The sequence below is a fragment of the Scomber scombrus genome, chromosome 21, assembly GCF_963691925.1.
Source record: "Scomber scombrus chromosome 21, fScoSco1.1, whole genome shotgun sequence".
In the NCBI taxonomy this organism is placed as follows: Eukaryota; Metazoa; Chordata; class Actinopteri; order Scombriformes; family Scombridae; genus Scomber; species Scomber scombrus.
The window spans coordinates 21,261,999-21,279,540 of NC_084990.1; the positions used below are offsets into that span (position 1 = coordinate 21,261,999).

The window sequence follows — 17,542 nt, forward strand, 5'->3', positions numbered from 1 at the left end:
TTTGTTTGCAGCCTTACATTACTCCTATGGGTGGATTAACCCTTAAACAGGCAGGAGTGGAAAATGAGATGTGCAGATTAATTTTGATGTTACTAGTTATCTCATTTGTACCTAAGTAAACTTTTCCACAAATATTCTTTCAAAATATTTTGGATGTTTTGGATTTTATGAGTTGTGTCTGCACTCCATTTTAGTGGTGCAACTTCTATACAAAATTACTGTAATCAAACAAAAACTAAATCTGAGCCTTTTGGAGTTCCTGGGCAGTTGCCTGCTTTGCCAGCTTGGAAATCCAGCTTTGAATGTGGCAGACACCAATAAAAATCCACATCTCTGATTGGCTGGTCCTCTCTGCACACACATGTGATTAATCATATGACCGCATCAGAGCTGCTCTGAATGTTACACCCACTCTTCATTGTGAGTGGGAGTGAGTCACTTGATAAAAATGTCTTATTCTTCATTATAACAACAAAAATACCTATTAACACATACAGTAAGTTCTCTCTTAAGAGTAAATCATTCTCTTTGATAACAGCAGGGTTTGGTCACTTGGTGGCAGTATCTGCACTGAAGTTTCATTCTCTCAATATTTGCTTTTGCACTGGTTTTCCACTTGTACTTTGGAGCAGCAGAAACGCTCACATGACATGAAAGAGGAAACAGAAGGACAGACAAAAGGCTGCAGTAATGATTTCCTGATATCCTCATTTTTGTTTTTGTCAAGATAGTTTAATCATGCTGTGACAGCAAACACACATGCAGTCAATGAGTTAATCAGTCATGTAACAAAAAAAGTATGTCAACAGATAAAGGTAAGTTTCAGTTTCATCCTCAAATACAGAGCATGTGGGGGAATGCAACTTTACACCTCTGTTCCTTGTTTGCAGTGTTGGCTCCACCCTGTGGCTTTATGTCTTCCAGGGAAGGGGAGGGCAGTGATTGTGTGTGTGGGCTGTTTGCTTGCATGCCGGCCTGTTTGGTTACATGTGAGGACTGAAGGGGGCGGATAACATTTAGACTGAAACTATGAGGCTTGACTGACGTTCACATCATCTAGGTGTGGCTTTGCAGGCTCTTCAGTGTGATCCAGGAACCGCCGGCTGCAAAAGTAGCTGAGCCAGTCCTTTTCGGACAGCATAAGAGAGTGGAAGTGAAGCCAGGCGGACACAGAAGGACTGGAGACATGGCAGCAACAGCAGCTGAAGAAGCAGCTCCCACCTCCAAGCAGCAGCAGAAACTATGCAGCGTCTGCTCAGGTGTCCTGAGTGGAGACCAGCCGGCAGCCTGTGGACACTCTGTTTGTGTCTCCTGCCTCGGTGACACAAGCAAAGGATGCACCGAGTCTCTGAAGAGCCTCGACAAGCCTGAGCCTGCCAAACAGAATGGAACAGAGGCTGAGGCTCCTGCAATTAACAGCAAAGAGGAGCAAAATCAAGATTCAAAGACAACCGAGGAGATCAAAATACAAGAAGATCTGAAGGAGTCTGAGGACCCCAAGAAGCCTGAAGAGGACAAGAAAGAGGCAGAACCGCAGACAAATGGAGCAGAAGAGGAGGTGAAGGAGGAACCTTTGGGCCCTGACGATGTGGTGTGTGATTCGTGTATTGAGAGCCCCTGCAGAGCTCTCAAGTCCTGCCTCACCTGCCTGGTGTCCTACTGCGAGGCCCACCTCCGGCCTCACCTGGAGAACCCAAAGTTTCAGAACCACCGGCTGGTGGAGCCGCTCAGGGACATCGAGAGGCGGACATGTGAGAGCCACAAGTGGCCCCTGGAGCTTTTCTGCTGTGCTGACGACTGCTGCATCTGTCAAGACTGTGTGACGGAGGACCACAAGGGCCACAACACCATGCCTGTGGTGGAGGCTCGCAGACGGATAGAGGCAGGTGTTCCCTTTCATTACATCCCCTTAAAACTGCACAGTCATACTGTATATCTCTATATATTAGGTTAATCTTTTACACATTTACCTTTCACATGTCAGTCAGTGGTTCTCAACCTTGTTTGGGTTGTGATTCCTTAAAGTTCTGCCCCCTCATCACAGGTTATAGCTCAGTGAGGACATGAATTATCAACCAAAAAGTAATATTTTCACCTCCGATGTGTCCCCTTTTTGATTGCTTTTTAGACACTTGGAGAAGCGAAACTATCTCTTATTTCACAAGAGCAAAAGAAAAAGAAAAGTCCGAAAGAATAAGCAGTCTTATGTAACAGATTTTTTTTCCTCATCTCTTCATAATCAGTCAGATCTTCTATTTGAAAACCAGTCATTTAAATCATTTATCAAGCAAAATATCATCCATTCACTGTCTGCTTCTGTGTTCTAATATCATTACAAATTTAATATCTTAATCAGACAAAATAAGCATTTTGAAGACCTCACATTGGGCCGTGGCAAACTGTGACTCAGCATTTTTGACATTTAATGAACTAAAATTGAATTTTTTTTTTTTAAAGTAGTTATCAACAGACTAGTGAAACTTGTTTCTACTTGCAGTCCAAGTCTTCCATTCGGTGCACTTGAACACGACTCTACAACATTCTCAAATTACAACAAGTCTTCTGTGTCCTCTACTTTATCTAACATCGCTAAGCCTCGCTGAATGTTTTCTTTTATTTGTTTTTCAATCTGTGGTGAGACTAAAGGTGGAGTCCGCTACAGTCTCAACAGGGCAGGTACATACAGATGAAAAGAATTCTTAGTGGGGGATACAAAATGAAGCGAAAAGGACGTTTTCTTTACATTAAAATAATAGAAATGGTGCAATTAATTTGATCTGTTCTTCAACTTAGCATGAAAATCTTGTTCACACTGGTGCCTCCACATGTTGAAGAAGAGATATTTATAGAAGTGTCGAACTAAGCGGCTTTGATGGATGTAACTTTCAACACCAGCAGGGAGAGGTTGAACTTTATCCTCCCAAATCCATCACAGTTGTTGTCTGATTGCCTAAATCCAATTACGATTCTAATTCAGCCTCAATATCCGCTGCAAAGGTCATCAAATCATGAGCCCACTTTGACTGATTAACAACATCTTTTAGCTCTGCAGCATTCTGGACACTTAATACTCAGGTCTATTTTTCCCTGTTGACTCATAGGAAGATCAAGCTTCAGCCAAAGTGTCATTTGTCTCTTTTTTTGACAGTCAGTGACCCCCAGGATCATGCATTCCTGCTGAGATTCCTGCAGAGATCTGTAGCTTTTAGCCTACACCTGTTATTTACAGAGCGGGTTGTTGCAAAACCTCAACATCTTCATTAGAGCAGTAAGGTAAACACTGTTCAGAGGACTGTAGAGTCACTTGGATGGTTGAAAATCCTGCAACAACTACTTTCACTCTGTTATCTCACTTAGCACATGTTGCATTTACTGTCCTGCAAAATGTTTTTAACTGACATCAGATCGTTCCCTTTATCCCGCGTTCATTCTGTAGTCCCTGTTGCTGAGGTTGTTCACGTTGTCCACTCGCATATTTCAGATCAGATTCAGGCTAAAACATGTACGTATGTATTTGAGACACTGACATTTTCAGCAAAGAATGAGAAAAAGAAGTGAAGTCATATCACTACTGTTCATGTAGCCTAACTAACCAATAAGAATAGAGTGGGCTCATTGGGAGAGGGGCTAAAACGACCTGTTACAGACAGAGGCTGAACTGAGGAGCTGTATAAAGGGCCAATTTAAGATAAGTAAAGAGTTAATCATCCAGAGTATAGATATAGTTTATCACTTTTTAGAAAATAAGTTAAATAATGATAATAAAGGTGAGAGATCGATCACTTCAGTTAAAATGAAATATGAAAAGAGGAAAAAGAGGAAATTAGCTCTCGAACATTTCCCAATTCCCTTAATAAATTAATAATAATAATAATAAATCAAACTTATATAGCGCTTAAGTACTTCCTTAGGTAAAGGAAACACAAGACAATATAGTGAAATAACTTCTCATGTTTTACATTTGTTCATTTCAAACTAAACCCGACACACCAAATGGTTCGTTACATAACCATCTGAGAAGACGTCCTCACAAACTGTTTGGAAATGAGCGAGCACTTTAAAAACAATACATGGCAGGTGATTGATGAACCAGCCGCTGTCTATCGGTTCTCGCTGTCATCACACCTTAAACCATGCCTGTAGATGTCAGTAGTTCTAGGACCCTGATTGGTCTGAACCACTGCAAGGTAACTCCAAACCCTCCTTTTAGAAAACTCCATTATGAAACTAACAGTTAGTTGAATCCAGATTGTCTGTTGTTAATTTGGTTTATAGGGTTTCAATTTAAACGGAGCATAAACTTTAGTAGTTAATTTTAATTGGAGATGCCACAAATTCCTCCACAGATGATTGATAGCTGTTGATTTAGTGGTTGTGACGGGTATCTGTCGTGGGGCCAGACAATGAGGATCTGTTTCTCCCAACTGTCATCACCGAGCTTCTGCTTTGGAGTCAACTACAGTATTAGAACAAGTTATTCAGGGCTTGTTACTGATGAAGAAACCCTTAAAGTTAGGTTATAGGTATTCCCTTTTAGTGGAGATAAGTATCAGATAATATAAAGAATATACTCAAAGTGAAATTTATTATACATTTTATAGTATTTATAGTTTTGTGCATCTTTATCATCGACATCCCTTTTAATCTTATGAGTTTTATTTAACCACATAATGTTAGTTAGGGTCGAATATGCTAGAATATTCTATAAAAGGTTTTTAATTGTTGTAATTAAAACAGTAGAAAATACAAATACATCAAATAATCTTGCATTGGTAAGAAGATTAATCCATTTCATTTACTCTGCTTTCAAAAAATCAATTAGTGATATAAAATAGCTTTTATGTAGGTGTTGTTTTTAGTTTCAGATTAATCACTTAAATAACTGTTTCATGTTGATGTGTGTGTATGTCTTTTTATTTTAATGTTTTCAGTCATTTTTATTCTGCAATCAATTTTTTATAATCTGAAACAACTGAGTGTTGGAATGGATTTCTATAAAATTGTTAAATATTTCAAAAGATCATCTGCAAATAAATTATCTTTATATCAGTGTTAACATTATTCTGTAAAGCACTTCGTAACATTGTTAAGAAAAGTGCTATATAAATAAAGTTTATTATTATTATATTAACATGTATAAAAACGTATAACCTGGGGGATTTTTCTGAAAACAGTAATGTAAAGAGTGGGGGAAAGAAAAATATCCTCATAAATCAAATTATTACTAATTATCCAAGACGTTTGGTATTATATAATAATTCTACAAACATAGACTTGATGCCCATCGTGCTGTCTCAAGCAGAAGTGCTCCCCTCAGGGTTAAAACTTGACTGAAGAGAACTTTGCTTTAACGTCACCCCGAGCTTCAGAGCTGCCTGAACACGCCAGAGGAATTCAGACTGGAAACACAAAAGTCAATACTTCAAAGAAAACACAATCGTCTGAGCAAAGGAAAGGATGTGCGACCCCCATAGAGTTGAGGAAACTAGGAAACAACACAGTTTTCCTGAAGAAAGTGCCTACATGTTTACATTTGCTGGATACAAGTGCTTTCTGTTAGGATCTGACATATTTCCAGCATGACCTCGTGTGTTGAATTTGTGAGGAAACATGCTTTAAACTGATCTTCTCTTGTTATAATCACAGAGGGAACTGAAGGACAAGCAGACTGAGATGGTGAAGACAGTGACGTCAGCGGAGAACGCCATCAACAAACTACAACTCAACACAGTCTCCATTGAGGTAAACACACCATGTGACTAATCTGATATGATCTCACTGAGCGTGTCACAAGAATGTCACAATGTGTGTTTACCATGTGAGTTGGTGGCTTCTATTTTTGGCTTGGGAATCCACCAGCCTGTAAGCACTGAGGTATCAGAGCCTCCCAAACCTGACGAGTTTCGCCAAAGTGGTCAGTTCAGTTCAGTTCAGATCTGTATTGCCCAAAATGAACCAACCAGTAATATGGTGAAAGACATTAGGAGTGCCGATACTACTGTATACATGCAAGAATGTATTTTAAGGGTTAGGCTGACAATTTAAAACCTTGAAACAACAATCAGGTGCCCTAATGAATACTTAAACAAGTTTTTCTAGCTGTAATCCTTCCTCCTGTTCCTACTGAGCATAAGCATATCTCCAAATTGGTTTCCAGTGAGGGTGGCCAAAATTCTCGTTTTGGGCAAAAATGCATTTAAAAGTTGATGTGAAGCTTATATGAGGCTTCAGCAGTCTGAGCCAGACATATGGAGTGGGTATCTGCCACATTTACAGACTTTTGTAGTAAAAAAAAAAAGAAATCTCTTTTTGTCTCGAGAGTGTTTCCCTTTTGAACTGCGGTTGAAGAAATACCTTAATAGTCATTATGAACAGGAAGAATGATTACAGCAAGAAAAACATGTCAACATTCATTTGGACACATGAATTATGAAGGCAAGGAAAACCACAAGAAAAGTAATGAAAACCTGGTCGACTGAGTTTTTGGAAACCTCTATGTCTGAGTAGAGGGCAGGATATCAAATTCCTTAAGAGGATGGTCTTGATTTAGCTTTCCGTGTTGTAAATATCTGAGAGAGATGGTTGCTTTTACTCTCTTCCTGAACAATGTTTCCAAATTAAATCCAGTTAATTCCAACAGATTAGTGAGAAGGTAAACACTGATCCTCCAATATAACAGATCTGTAAAACAACACTATCAGGATGGATGTGGAAAATCTTTCTTTCATGTTGTTGAGAGACATGGTGAAGCAACAAAGCACTTCTTATTTGAGCTTGCACTAACAGGTTATGCTTCAGCTTTAATATGCATCACTTCCTCCCCGCAGAATGTAAAGAATGTAAAGAATGCTCAGTCCAATCGGCACGATCTGAAATCAAAATCTCTATTCCACAGCATTCGGTGACCGAGGTACGAGCAGTGATTGAAAGCCAATTCGAGGAGCTGCAGGCGGTGGTGGAGAGGGCCAAGCGGGAGGTGGCGGAGATCCTGGCGGGTGAGGAGAAGCAGGCGCTGAAACAGGCTGAGGGTATCCGGGTTCATCTGGAGCAGAGGTGCACAGAGCTGAAGAAGACACAAGCGCAGGTGGAGAAGCTCTCCAAAAACAAAAATGATGTGGACTTCCTGCAGGTAACACCACCAGGATTAAGTCTTAGATGTGGGGTTAAAGTTGAAGGAGAGCTAAATGAGAAAGTCATGCCTGAAGGCTGCAAATATCCTCATGTTCTTATCCATTAAAGGGTTCTGTGTTTGTTTTACAGGAGTATTCACAGTGGAAGAAAGAAGCCACTGATACCTCGCTGCCTGGGGTCTACATCGGACTTATGGACCGTCTGAATTCCTTCAGCCATGTGATCGTCAAGTCCACGGAGGAGCTGTGTGCCATGCTCGTGTCTTCATACATAGACAAAGTTAAAGAGACGTGTAAAAATGGTGAGTTCATAATCTGAAACATCAGCAAAAAACAGGCTCCAGATGGAAATAACATTCCAGCAGTAAATCCTAAATGCACAAGTAGCTGGTTGTTGAGGCGTGTTCACACATGTGGAGAATTTTTCACCTGTGTGTCATGGCTGTGGAGCTCAGGTACGCGGTGATAACCTAACCTGAGTCATAAAAGATGTCTAAATATGGAAGATAAGTGTGTGTTTCATGTGTCACAATTTAATGCAAACTAGGCTATTTAAAGAAGCTGCTCAACTTGTTTCCACCTGATGCATTTTATGTGCTTGTGAAACAAATTTAATGCAAATTATTCCAAACTGTAATTTGTTTTCAGAGAATAAAAAGAAAATATTTCTTTCATTTCAGATAAAATGGGGATAAAGACAACAGTCCAGGCGATTGTTGCGGCAAAACAGAACATAACGTTACCAAATCCAGAGACTCGTACAGACTTCCTCAAGTGTAAGTGCTTTTTCTAGTTATCCAATATGGCCAATATTTGAATATGGGCCTTTAGACCTGAATACTGCAATCATGGCTACAGTCAGGATGTGGTCATGAGTCTCAGTCCTCCCAACCCACATCGTAAAATATGTGAAATGTGAAGCGTTTTGAGAGCAGTAATTATCCTTCATAGCATTCAGCTCCTCCATTAGGCCTTCGAGGATCTAGTTTACATGAATTAAGTTATGGAAAGTGATATGGTTCAGTTTTATGGCTGAATGAAATGTTCTAGTATATTCGGAACTCTTTGTTCCAGTCTGGGTTTGCTTAGAGATGCAGTTCCTTAACCCTTTCCTGCCATATCCCCCCTTTCAATGCCAAAAATCATTCATGCCATCTCATCCCACCTCCATCCCCAAACTGGAAATTAGTGAATTCATATCAGTCACTCACAATATTTAGGAAGGAAGTTGACTTTTATTGAAGAAGTGCAAGAAGAACCTGCATGTCTCTCATTAGTTTGCTTTTTCATGCATGTTTCTCTTTAATTGATCACACTTTATAACGAGGGTACAAAACATAAACTTAACTAATGCACGAGTTAGGATTTAATACATGAATTAACATTTTCAGAGTGTATCACAAACTTCAAGTACAGCTAAATGACAATTAATTTACTAATTGATAATGTTTTGAGTCCACTTCACTGGATTTCTACCTTCAATAACAAATGCAAATAATAAAACAGTAATAATAAAATAATAAATACATGTTTTAAAAATTCCTAGCTTGTAAATATGACAGAATGACCAGTTTGAAGAAAAAGCTTCATATTTCTCTAAGAATAAGTGCTGCTCTGATCATTGATGCTGATTAAATGCATGGGACTGCATCTTCTTAGTGGTATATATAATTAATGCATTAGGTAACTGTGAATTAACATTCATAAGATGATTTATTAAGAGTTCACTTATCACATCCTGCAAAGTCATTATGACTTGATTATTTGTTAATGGTGAGCCACAGGAATTCATCATGAGTCATGTACAGTATTAGTTAAAGTCCCCTCCAGACATGTTTAGCGTCTATATAAAATATTCTACTTTGAATAATAATTTGTGTCTGATATGGTTCTTCCAGAAAAGAAAATTAAATTATCTTTAAATAACTTCTACTCCTTCTCCCTCATTAAAAATCTCCACCATTTATGAATATGCGATTATATTTCATTTGAAAAGTTTAACTGTTTGACACAAGATGTTTCCTACTGTAAAGTCCATTCTCAGTGTCTCAGTGCATCCGAGACTTCAAGTTTCCACACTGCACTTATGTAAGTTTATTATTTGACTACGATTTGCTTGCAAACTATTTGGATGTCACAAATCATGCTCGAAGGCCTGCGTCCTTAAAATCTGATTTTTTTATGAGCTCAGAGAAACTTTCTACTTTCAGCAGATGAATGTGAAAACATCCTTCTAGTGTCAAACTCTGTCTCATACATCATTCTGAACATTAAAGCTAAAACATCCAACTGTAGAAGTAAGAAGAAAAAAACACATTTTTGAGTGGAGAAGGGACTTTAAACATGCCTTTTGTTGTTTTGTACGCATATTATAAAGTGTTACCTTTTCATTTATTTTGTGCAAATCAAAAATGCACATTTAACTTTGCCCAAACTGTCAGTTTTCACTTACAGAAGCCACAGGCCTCTTTCAATATACTGACTGTGAAATCAACAGACTGATCGGCTTCTTCATATTTACACATTTCCACCTGTATTTGCTCGATTAACACCTGTTTTTCTTTTTCTTTGTTCCCTATCAAAACTCTGGTCGCCTGAAACAAGATATTGTGCTCGGTTTGCTTTCTGAATAGATTTTGATAGCTTGAATCTTGATAGCCTTGCATGCATTAGAGTACTTGTGTGGTTGGTTATTGTTCCCAAATGAATGTTCTCTCGGGGACAGTCTGCACATTTCCTCCTTGGCAATCGCCCAGTATTCCCAGTTTGGAATCTACTGGTTTAGTAATTGTAAACTGTGCAACTGAGCAACTCTTTAAATTCCCAGAGAAAATATTCAGGGTGTGGCCTAATTAGTAGGCACAATCCTGACTGCAGTATTGTGTCAGAGCACGAGTAAACATTTTTACAATCCTCTCCCAGATGCCGCCCAGGTGACTTTCGATGGTGACACAGCTCACAAGTTCCTGCGCCTGACAGAGGAAAACAGGAAGGTGACTAATACCACACCCTGGCAACATCCTTATCCTGATGTACCTGAGCGCTTTGAGAACTGGCGTCAATTGCTGGCAACAGAGAGCTTCTATATGGGGCGGCACTACTTTGAGGTGGATATCAGCGGCGAGGGCACACACATCGGCGTCACCTACAAGAGCATCGACCGAAAGGGCAGCGAAAGCAACAGCTGCATCACGGGTAACAACTTCTCCTGGTGTATTCAGTGGAACGGACGCACCTTCTCCGCTTGGCACAGCGATGTGGAAACTCCTCTCAATGTGGAGAAGTTCACCCGTATCGGGGTGTATGTGAACTACACGCAAGGCTTCTTGGCTTTTTACGGAGTGAGTGATACCATGACGCTCATCCACGAGTACAAGGCAGAGTTCCTGGAGCCTCTTTACCCAGCTTTCTGGTTGTCTAAGAAGGAGAATATTGTTGCCTTGGTGGCACCTGGAGAGCCATTACCGCTCAAAAGCCCCTCTCCTCCCACCTCACCTGCAAATGGAATTGTTTCAAAAACAGCAGCATAGTAATGAAGTTTCTTTGCTTGCATCGTTCACAATTGTTCAAGTTTGTCTTTAAGGCTGCAGTCAGGTTATATGAACAGTGAAAGAGGTTTCCCTTACTGTAATCCATCCTCCTGTGCATATTGCATATTAAAAGATCCCCTTCAAAATTGCTTTCAGTATAAGTGATGGGGGCCAAAATCCACAGTGTGTCCACACAGTCATTTAAAAGTTGAAGCTTATATTCAGCTTCAGCAGTCTGAGTTAGTCATATCAAGTGGATATCTGACAAATTTACTTTTTAGCATCAAATTCCCTCTTTGTGTTTCCCTGTTGGTGGAAGTACTGTATAGTAACAAAAAGAGGAACTTTGGCACTAAAAAGACTGTAATGTTGAAAGATATCTATTTGATTTGACTCATTTGGACGACTGAAGCTTCATATTAGCTTCAGATAAACTTTTAAATACATCTTTGCACAGAATGAGGACTGTGGATTTTGTCCCCCATCACTTATATTGTAAGTACATTATGAAGTGATGGAATGATAACAGCAGGAAAAACATGTTTAAGCGTCCAATTGGACACCTGATTGTTGTTTTAAGATAGACTTGAATATTTGTGAACTCATCCTTTAAGTGGGAATTATGAGAGTCTTGTATAGTTGTATAAAATGTTTAACTCCAAACAAAACCTCTAATGAAAATTTTATCGGATAAAGATCCAAATATGGAAAGTCTTGCCATAGTAAAACCTGTTTACAGCAGCCTATCTTTAAATGTTAAAATATCATGTATATTTGGCCTCAAATCATATTTATACTCCTGTGTACGTTTGGGATCGCTGTTACTTATCATCACACTGTGAATCCAGAAGTTTCTGTTCTTTCCTGTATGCAAAAAAATAAAAAATACAAAAAACAAACAAAACAGTCTGCTTTTGTCATTTTGACATCAAACAGTTAAAGAATAAAGAATGTCATCATTAAGTAAAGCTGCCCTGAGTCCATCTCATTATGACATCCCACTGATGTCCAGGAGTAGAGTATATCAGAACCACATACATAATAATAAGTCAGTATAATGCATAATCATTCAATGTTTACAGTAGAATCTGTCAGTCTCTCTGTACAGTATTCAGTATATAAGGGAGTGAAATTGATTTCCTTCAGTGCCAGGTGCAAACAGTAAAAGCAACAAAAACAGGCTCGAAACATGTAAAAAAAGAAGTAGGCACAGAAAGAGTAGTAAGTAAATTACTGATGGTAATCCTCTAGTTTTTCATTGTTTGAGTACTAAGTGATATTAAAGTGCAGTCTCAATCATAAGAATGTGCTGTGTGAACAAATGAAAGTGGAAAATTGAATCCAGTCCTTCCATGCATTAATAAAAAAACAAGTTTCTTCATACTTAAAAAAGCAAATTTCAACTGTCTGTTAACAACACTGTGCAGGTACAGACCTGATGGTGGTATCAATGTTGATATTTAAATGTATACAATATTGTAATACAATGTATTTCTTAATTGCAAACCTGTGCCATAACAAAAACCAATAGACACATAGTATGCAATAATAAATAAAAACAAACAAACAGGCTCAGCAGTTCAGACAATTAGGGTTAGAGAGTTGCTCATACAGTACAAACTCCAATCACCTCCTCCTCCCCAGGACTAAGCTCAGCACCACTGGTGATCAGGCCTTCTGTTCTGCTGCCTCCTCGTCTATGAAATGTCCTCCTATCAAAGACTACTGAGAGGTTGTTGTTGTTTTTTTTTTTTAGTTTTTAAAAAGGACTTTTAGCAGAACCTTTAACTTTTAATTAATCTTGCTGGTTGCTGCTTTTATGCTCTTATTTTTATGATATTTTATGTAAGTTCAATATACTATTATTATTATTAGTATTAGTAGTATTAGTAGTATTATTATTAAAGCTTCGTACGTAACCACGACAATGACGTCAGAACGCACGCTGCACGCTCAGTCACATGACAGTGTACAGTGACGCGTAGTCCAACTGAGCATGTAACCAGGAAGTGGCTGCTCCAATTTCAACATGTTAACAGAAGTAAGTGACAAATATTAACATTAATCTGCTACACATAAGACATCAAAAACAGCTAATGTGGCGTCATTTACTGTAGCTAAAAAAAAAGTCTGGAAACACTATTTATTATGTTGTCCTCGTTTTGAACAGCTGTCGTGAAACTGTTGCTAAGCTACCACGCTAGCTTTATGTTAACTTAGCTCCACATCAGCGCTTATAAAACACACATAATGTTCTGTATCATGGGGGAATATATGTGTTATCACCTTTATATATGTATATTCAAACTTTACCTATGTGTTCAGCTATGCTAACATTAGAGTAGAAGTTACACGTCGACGTTATTCATCAATAGTCCCTTTAAATAATCTATTATCTTCTATTTACTCAAAGTAATGCTGTAACAGAGCTACAGCAGTCAAAAACAACGTAGGTCTTCTATCATGGACATTTAATATAATTAATTTGAGCCACTAATTGATATGAAATAGCTTGAAGTGACAACAATAAAAAAAAGCTATCAGTTCCACGACGAGGAAAATGTACAGTGTTGCTGCAGCATATTAGACAGTAGATATAGAAGAGTATCAATAAAAAAAGAATAAAGTACAAGAGCAATAAAAAACAATAGTAGTACAAATATAGTAAAATAATAGTAACATTATGTGCAAGAGATCTGAAGGTTTCAAATTATTATATTTTACTGTGTACGATAAGAGTTTATGAACAAAGTACTGGTAGTTAAAGGACATGCTCACAGTTTGTGTATTTAAACAACAGCCAGACGCCCAAATGAAGACTGAAACCTGTTTTTCTTGCTGTAATCCGTTTTCCTCCTGTTCATACTGAGCATTAGAAGATCCCTTCATAATGTACTTACAATGTAAGTGATGGGGGACAACATCCTCAGTCCTGTCCAGTCTGTGTAAAAATGTATTTAGATTAGTAGTAATAATTACAGTGTTTTTAATGTCAAAATCCCTAGTTTTGTTACTATATTTCCACCACAGCTCAAAAGGGAAACACAAAGATGCTTAACATAGTGTGTAAATGTGGCAGATATCCACTTGATATGACTAACTCAGACTGCTGAATATATAAGCTCATATAAGCTTCATATCTACTTTTAAATGACTGTGTGGACACACTGTGTTTTTTGGCATTAAGAGCTGCAACAGTAAGACGATTAAACATTAAGCATCCAAACATTTTGATACTCGATTAATTATTTTCTGGTTTATTTAGTCTTATATGTTACTAAACTAAATGAATAATTCATTGAGCAAATAATCAACAGACTGATTGATAATGAAAATAACTGTTATTGTTATTGTGCAGCCCTTCTTACATTGTCTGAGGTATATTTTAACAGCCAGTAGGACCACGAGGAATGATTACAGCAAGTTAAATCTCTTTCACAGTTCAAGAGGTGTAATAATCTGAATTATTTCACGGATTCTTGATTAAAACATGCAGTTAATGCTCAAGCTCATATGATCCAGGACCAGTCCATGTGTTCATATGATATATGAAATTCGCTTTTTCAGTGCTGTGAGTCTCTAAGGGTTTTGTCTCGTCCTTATTGATCCCTCAGGATGAAGATGTGTCTCTGTTCGATGCAGAGGAAGATGTGGGGAAAAGGTCGAAGAAGTCAAGTATCAAGTAAGTCAACAGAGGACAGCTGACTTTAAAAATCCATAAATGCCTGCTGAGCAATTAAATGACAGTGGACAACCCTAACCCAAGTAGATTATCAGAGTTGAAACCAGCTATTTTTATAGTAATTTAAATTTTTAAAAACTTTTTTGAGAATCAAATAATCATTTGAGTCATTTTTTAAAGCAAAAGCACCTAAAATGTTCTGATTGCAGCTTCTTAAATGTGAAGATTTGACAGTTTTCTATGTCATATATGATGGTTTGTTGACTAAAACAACGAATTTAAATACACTGGTGGGCTGTGGGAGATTGTAATGGGCATTTTCATTATTTTCTGACACACTAGACAAATCAAATAAATAGTTAGATCTGTAATGCACTATTTTCATTATAGATTAATTGTTTTAGTTTAGTTTAGTTGCAAAAATCAGTTGATTAAGCGATTAGTCAGTTGATAACATTGAATTTAATATGTTTAAAATGTGTTACCAGGCATCCAGTGGCGTCCTTCTTCCACCTCTTCTTCAGAGTCACTGCCATCCTCGTCTACCTGCTCTGTGAGATCTTCAGTAGAAGTTTCATCGCCTGCATGGTCACAATAATTCTTCTGCTCTCATGTGACTTCTGGACAGTAAAGGTGATTCATTTACATGATCAGTTATGTCAAGTTTACAGCAGGAAGTCTCGATCGTTTCAGGCTAATAATATCCTTTTCGCATTTTTATAGAACATCAGTGGGAGGCTGATGGTTGGTCTAAGGTGGTGGAACCAGGTGGATGATGATGGACGAAGCCATTGGGTGTTTGAGGCAAGGAAGGTAAGATGCTCTTTAGTGCTTTGTGCGCTTTGATGTTGCAGTAATTGTTCTGTCCCACCCATGGGTATTTAAACCCCTCATCATATACTGACCTCTTGTACACTTGTTTACTGTCGGCGAGCTTTATGGTATTTGCAGATGTCCTAATGGTGAGAATATCCTGTTTTGTTCAGGGCACTGGGAAGCAACAAGCGTCAGATGCTGAATCACGAATCTTCTGGCTCGGACTGATCGTTTGTCCTGTCATGTGGGTCATCTTCGCCTTCAGCACCCTCTTTTCTTTCAAGATTAAATGGATGGTACGTCCTCAAATGCAACAAATGAGGCTTATTGTTCTTCAAATCTCATGAAACACCAAAACAACAAACAGTGTTAGTCCATCTATGAAAACTTTCTAGCTTCCCTTTCTTGTGTGTGGCACTCAACCCCAAACACATTAATTCCTTCTGTAGATGTAAATCTTTAAAACATTTAGAAATATGTAGATTAACCTTTTGGTTCAGTAGTTTTCTAAAACAGCTGGGCTCTGTGTACCCAAACAGGAGGAAATAGTTTGTTTGTTAGGGACTTTCTTCAGTGGTGGAAGAATCCACATTTGGAGCTCCGGGGAGTATTTCTGGCAGCAGTACAGTTTGTGTCTTTGCTTCAAAATGTACTTAAAGTACCAAAAATAAAACTAATATTTATGCAGAATCATGATATATTATTGTATTAGAATCCAATTATTGATGCATTCATGCTCACTAATTTCTTATCTTATGATAGTTTAAATTATTTGATATTATTGATCTAAATCTGCAAATTAAGTAGTAACTAAAATGTTCAAATAAATGTAGTGGAGTAAAAAGTACAATATTTTTACCTCTAAAATTTAAGGCAGAAGTCTAAAGTAGCGTAAAATGAAGGGACTCAATTAAAGTACTTTCCACTGTGGTTTTCAGTCAGTTTTGGAGCTTCACAGAGGAACAAGTTTTATGTTATCACAAATCATACATGTTAAACTCTGACTGTCTTCCTCCACACAGCCTGTAGTGATCATGGGTCTGGTGTTGCAAGGTGCCAACCTCTACGGCTACATAAAGTGTAAAGTGGGAGGCAAGACCAGCTTAAAGAACATGGCGACTAATTATTTCGGACGACAGTTTCTCAAACAGGTGACTTGATCTTTTTATTAAATGTTATTTTGGAGTAAAACAAGCTGATAATGATTTTATTGTTTGTTGCTTTGTCGCTCCAGAAATTCTTACAGATGTGTTGTTTTTCATCCACAGGCGCTGTCTAAAGAGGAGGAATCATAAAGTGCATCTCCAATTTTTTTTTACATTGTTCTTAATGCTTTAATATATACTCCTTTAGCAAGTGGATACATAGACAGAAACTAGGGCTGAACCATTTTTAAATATCTAATTGCACTTGCATTATTATTTCCATTTTAATTGAAAAAAATATTAAAATGATTATGGTGTGATTTTTGCAGGCATCTGTACCAAACACAGATGTTTGTAGAATATAATGTGTAAGCTAGCATGACGATATATCATTTTAAATATTTTGACACACATTTGACATTTTTTTTAACAAATAATGAACCTCCTGTGATATTTGCAGCAGGCCATATTGGGATTTCGATAACATTTCGATTAAATGTTCAGCCCTAACTGAAACCTTTTTTTCATCATGAACTCAAATCACATTTTTGAATTTTTTTCTATTGTTTAGTTTTTTCCTCCTTTTGCCTGACTCTGCATCAGCTCAAAGGGTTTATAATGGCTAGAAATTTGTGGCCCTTGTACTCTGTATCATCTGAGATTTAAACCCTAACTAATGTCACCTGCGTGCTTGGCGTAAATGCATGACCGAAAAAAGAGTGAAAGGACTTGAGATGTTAAACTGAGTGTAGTTTTTCATGTGTCACGTAGTCTCAGAGAAAGTTCAGATATCTTTTAGTTTATTTACTTTTCCTCCTTACTTTAACCTTTATAATATTAAAATGATGTTTCCGAAAGGTATTGTGCAAACGTTTTTGTTTGTATGATATATGAGATTGTAAAGTAACAGTGTAAAGTATTCCAGGAGATCTGTAAATATGTATGTAAAGAAACAACAGTATGTGGAACATCTTCTTTTTGTGCAAATACATTTGTAACATTTTTCCGAACAGTGTGGAAGTTTTTATTTATTGTTATTATTATTTTTATGATCTTTTTGAACTGTTCTGTTGGTGTTATGTTGTTATCCCAGTTCCAAGTACAATGGATTACATCATAAGCCGAACAGTTTTAGATGTATTGGGCATTTGCAAATCAATGAGCAAAATTGCATTATGGAAATAATTGATGACATTGACAAATGCCATTGTGCTAACTATAACCAGCTACGCCTGGTGA

The 17,542-nt window shown here is 37.7% G+C and overlaps 2 protein-coding genes across 4 annotated transcripts; both read left to right on the top strand.

Annotated features, from left to right (window-relative positions):
- The first annotated feature begins 640 nt into the window (after nt 1-640).
- On the top strand, nt 641-11,510 carry trim16 (tripartite motif containing 16). Of its 3 annotated transcripts, none has more exons than XM_062442450.1 (7): nt 641-815; nt 891-1,882; nt 5,647-5,742; nt 6,896-7,129; nt 7,261-7,432; nt 7,811-7,906; nt 10,053-11,510. In XM_062442450.1, the coding sequence occupies exons 2-7, from the start codon at nt 1,187-1,189 to the stop codon at nt 10,658-10,660; spliced, it is 1,902 nt and encodes a 633-aa protein (XP_062298434.1). In that variant the 5' UTR covers nt 641-815; nt 891-1,186; the 3' UTR covers nt 10,661-11,510. The 3 variants fall into 3 exon arrangements, with proteins under 3 accessions (XP_062298434.1, XP_062298436.1, XP_062298435.1); XM_062442452.1 differs by having other exon boundaries at nt 1,061-1,882; XM_062442451.1 differs by having other exon boundaries at nt 641-797.
- Nucleotides 11,511-12,637: 1,127 nt separating this feature from the next.
- tvp23b (trans-golgi network vesicle protein 23 homolog B (S. cerevisiae)) lies at nt 12,638-17,307 on the top strand. Its single transcript, XM_062442385.1, has 7 exons — nt 12,638-12,701; nt 14,275-14,342; nt 14,831-14,975; nt 15,066-15,155; nt 15,329-15,454; nt 16,181-16,309; nt 16,427-17,307. The coding sequence occupies exons 1-7, from the start codon at nt 12,690-12,692 to the stop codon at nt 16,451-16,453; spliced, it is 597 nt and encodes a 198-aa protein (XP_062298369.1). The 5' UTR covers nt 12,638-12,689; the 3' UTR covers nt 16,454-17,307.
- Nucleotides 17,308-17,542: the final 235 nt, after the last annotated feature.

Excerpts from the sequence above, each read along its gene's own strand:
- trim16 (XM_062442450.1), top strand. The coding sequence starts at position 1,187 with ATGGCAGCAACAGCAGCTGAAGAAGCAGCTCCCACCTCCAAGCAGCAG. Across the intron at positions 7,130-7,260 it reads ATGATGTGGACTTCCTGCAG|GAGTATTCACAGTGGAAGAA; the intron begins GTAACACCACCA and ends TTTGTTTTACAG. Across the intron at positions 7,907-10,052 it reads TCGTACAGACTTCCTCAAGT|ATGCCGCCCAGGTGACTTTC; the intron begins GTAAGTGCTTTT and ends ATCCTCTCCCAG.
- tvp23b (XM_062442385.1), top strand. Across the intron at positions 15,156-15,328 it reads GGGTGTTTGAGGCAAGGAAG|GGCACTGGGAAGCAACAAGC; the intron begins GTAAGATGCTCT and ends TGTTTTGTTCAG. Across the intron at positions 16,310-16,426 it reads GACGACAGTTTCTCAAACAG|GCGCTGTCTAAAGAGGAGGA; the intron begins GTGACTTGATCT and ends TTTCATCCACAG.